Raw genomic sequence first — 3,119 nt, 5'->3', positions numbered from 1 at the left:
GTTTAATCAAAGAAAGGTCAATATACTAACACAGTTTGACAGATTCCCTTGTCTAAGAAAGACCAGACTGTGCTTCAATAAATCGGTGGACACGTTTTTCTGCAAAAAAAATTTTTTAAATTGAGGGGTGGATCAAGACTTTTGCATAGTATTCTACAGATTGTGTTCATGTATCCAAAAAGGTCTGAGAAATATGAGATTAAATATGTGTTTATACATTCAAACTGTTGCCTTTCAGAAAACACTATATAAAGATATATAAACCAATGCATGTTTTTAAACGCAATTTGTATCATTTATGTGTTTTCAATGATTCAAGGACTTGTTTAAGCTGCACAAGAACCATAATTTTAGCTGAGTGTGAATTAAATGATTGCATCGAAAAGAAGAAATGGCTTGTTTCTCAGAGTGGACAGATCAAGTGTCATAAAGTTATATTTATAAACTGTATTCACAGAAACCAAAGTGTCTGAATCATCTTTGCTGAACTAGGCCATCAGATATTCAACTTCCCCAACTTTAGCTGCAGTTATGAAACTGCAGTTGTGAGTTGGTTAAAATAGTTTCATGTAAGAAAAACAGAAGACCCAATAGAGTGCCGAATACCAGGAAAACAAACGAATGCAACAAGCAGACAAACAGATTCGATAATACACATATGAAAGATTTTTCTCTAAGGGTTGTGCTCATTGCTTAAAATCTCTTAAGGAACAATCAGGCTTTCATTAAATCCATTGTTTCCTAATTCAAGAGATGATACAGAACCTCAGTGTGTCTCTTTATCTGGGCGAGCGCATGGAGATTTAGAAAAACGGTGTAGATGGAGCACACATCTGTCTTCTCCTTCGTATCAAGTATGTGATAGGTCTGGATTTTATATATCATCTGCCATATCTGCATGTTCTGAAAGATTATTCATAAACAAGTTATCATTATATCATACTGATATTGCTGTTGCAGCTGCACACTGATGCGGTGTTTAGCACTGTTACCTGACAACAAGGAGGTCCTGGGTTCAAACCCACCCCTTGCGTGGTGTTTGCATTTTCTCTCGGTATACACCATCTTTGTGCAACAGTCCAAACATTGTTTTTTGATTGATAAACTTACTTTAGTGGGTTTAGGTCAACTCTAAATTGCAAAGGGTTTAAATGTGAGTGTGAACAGCTGACTCTCTTTGTTAGCCCTGTGACAGACTGGCAAGCGGTCCAGGGTGTACCCTCCCTCTACTCCAGCCACCTAAAAGCAGCTATAAACTCCAGTGCCTGTTGTTTTACAGGGAGATATTTGAGCAATCTTAACCAGGAGGAGTATGCTTTCACTGCACATTTTAGTCTGATCTGTCATATCATATTGTACTGCTGTAATGCCAGCAGTTTCATTATGATCCCTTCATCGCCCACCCCTGAAAGATTCCAAGAAAACGGGCAACATCTCAGTGTTGACAATAAACGTATATTTATTATCATACGTTCATATAGCATTGGCCAAAGACAGAATACATATTCATACAGTTTTGTTGTTTTTATTCAAAGTTATCTTAATATATATCCATATTTTTTAACTCATGTATAAAAGCTTTTATACATTATGTATATATGCAGTATGTTTCTCATTATTATAGTTTTCACATGACAAAAGAAAGAAATTTTATTCAGATGTGGTTATAAATGTCTCTTTATTTCACATCAACGTCACAATCTTTGTTTAATTCACACATCTTAACATGTACATGTTTTGGAAGACAAATACATTTAGAAAAGTGCAGTCAGCATTGGTGTGATAGCTTCTAAGCAAGTGATGTGCTGGTAAAAAAAAAAAGAAAAAAGCTTTTCACTGATGAGAAGTATAATTACTCAGTTCGGAGGATTTCTGTGCCAGTGTGGAGCTTATTATTTCAAAGTGTGAGTGAGACTGCTTTAGCTAGAAACGGCTCTATAGAAGACACAGCTGCATCGTTTTTTGACTTTTAGAGGTTTTTACTCCATAATTGCCATGTTTTGAAAATGCAGTTAATATTTTTTTTTAAAGTGCAGTAAATAGTAAATATGAAATAGCTTTAGCACTTACAGCTTAATGATGGAATCGATCAACTTACTTTAAATTGAACCTTTAGCTATGAAACTGCTTGTTATACCTCCTCAGTTTAGTGATCACAGCTGGCTGATCGACTGGGAGCCCGTTTCCCGGGTTTTCTTCTCTGTACTCTCAGCATTTTCTGTTTCAGGCAGATGAAGAGCCTTCCTGCAGATGTTCTTAAAGACGGGGCTGGAGAAGTAGTAGACCACAGGATCCAACACGCTGTTGAGGTAGGTCAGGCTAATGGTGACGTAAAATACAATGGTAAGGTTTTCCATTTCAGAACACATGTTAGAGGAACCGGCTAATTTATGGGACTTGATCCAGATCGCCAGCTGTGTGAAGTTACTTGGGAGGAAGCAAATGATGAAGAGCACTACCACGACTATGATGAAGTACAAGGCCTTCTTGATCTTGGCATGCTGGGCCAGCTGCCTCCCTTTCAGGTGGCGAACGATGCAGAATGTGCAGTAGAGGATGACCAGCAGAGGCATGTAGAAGGAAAAGAGAAATGCAAACTTATGCCAAGAAAGATTACTCTTGGTCTTGGTGTCAATCATGAAGCTCTCACAGTACGTTGTGTTGACGTGTGACAAAGTGAAGACATGAGCAGTCATTGAAGTCGTGACCAACCACAGCCCGAGTGCTCCGATTATGGCTTTAGAGACGCTCAGAGAGTTGATGGGATGGTGGGGATGCACCACACGCATGTACCTGTCCACAGCGATGGCCATCAGGAAGAAGGTGCTTCCGCTGCGATTCAGGGCCAGCATGAAGAGGCAGATGTTACAGAGGGCGTTTCCAAACTTCCATTTGATCCCAGCGAAGTAGTAGCTGGCACGGAGAGGTAAAACAATATTGAGCAGAAAGTCAGCCATTGCCAGGTTAAAGAGCAACACTGTGCTGCTTTTCCAGGGCCTCAGGTGGAAGCAGAAGATCCACAAAGCCAAACCATTACCAAGGACTCCCAGGACAAACTCTGTCATCAGCAGAGGAGGGAGGACATTGATCAGCAGAGTGCCATTGAAGCTGCAATGCAT

The 3,119-nt window shown here is 39.5% G+C and overlaps 1 protein-coding gene across 1 annotated transcript; it reads right to left on the bottom strand.

Moving 5' to 3' along the window:
- Positions 1-1,685: 1,685 nt before the first annotated feature.
- LOC134639297 (hydroxycarboxylic acid receptor 2-like) lies at positions 1,686-3,119 on the bottom strand. Its single transcript, XM_063490416.1, has one exon. It carries the CDS (start codon positions 3,117-3,119, stop codon positions 2,154-2,156), a length of 966 nt encoding a protein of 321 aa, XP_063346486.1. The 3' UTR covers positions 1,686-2,153.

Source organism: Pelmatolapia mariae, linkage group LG12 (assembly GCF_036321145.2).
Source record: "Pelmatolapia mariae isolate MD_Pm_ZW linkage group LG12, Pm_UMD_F_2, whole genome shotgun sequence".
NCBI classification, from domain to species: Eukaryota; Metazoa; Chordata; class Actinopteri; order Cichliformes; family Cichlidae; genus Pelmatolapia; species Pelmatolapia mariae.
Note: the sequence above shows the minus strand (reverse complement) of the source record. Positions and strands in the feature narration are given on the sequence as shown.

Bases quoted from the DNA above. Each gene is read 5' to 3' on its own strand.
- LOC134639297 (XM_063490416.1), bottom strand. From the start codon at position 3,119: ATGCATTGCAGCTTCAATGGCACTCTGCTGATCAATGTCCTCCCTCCT.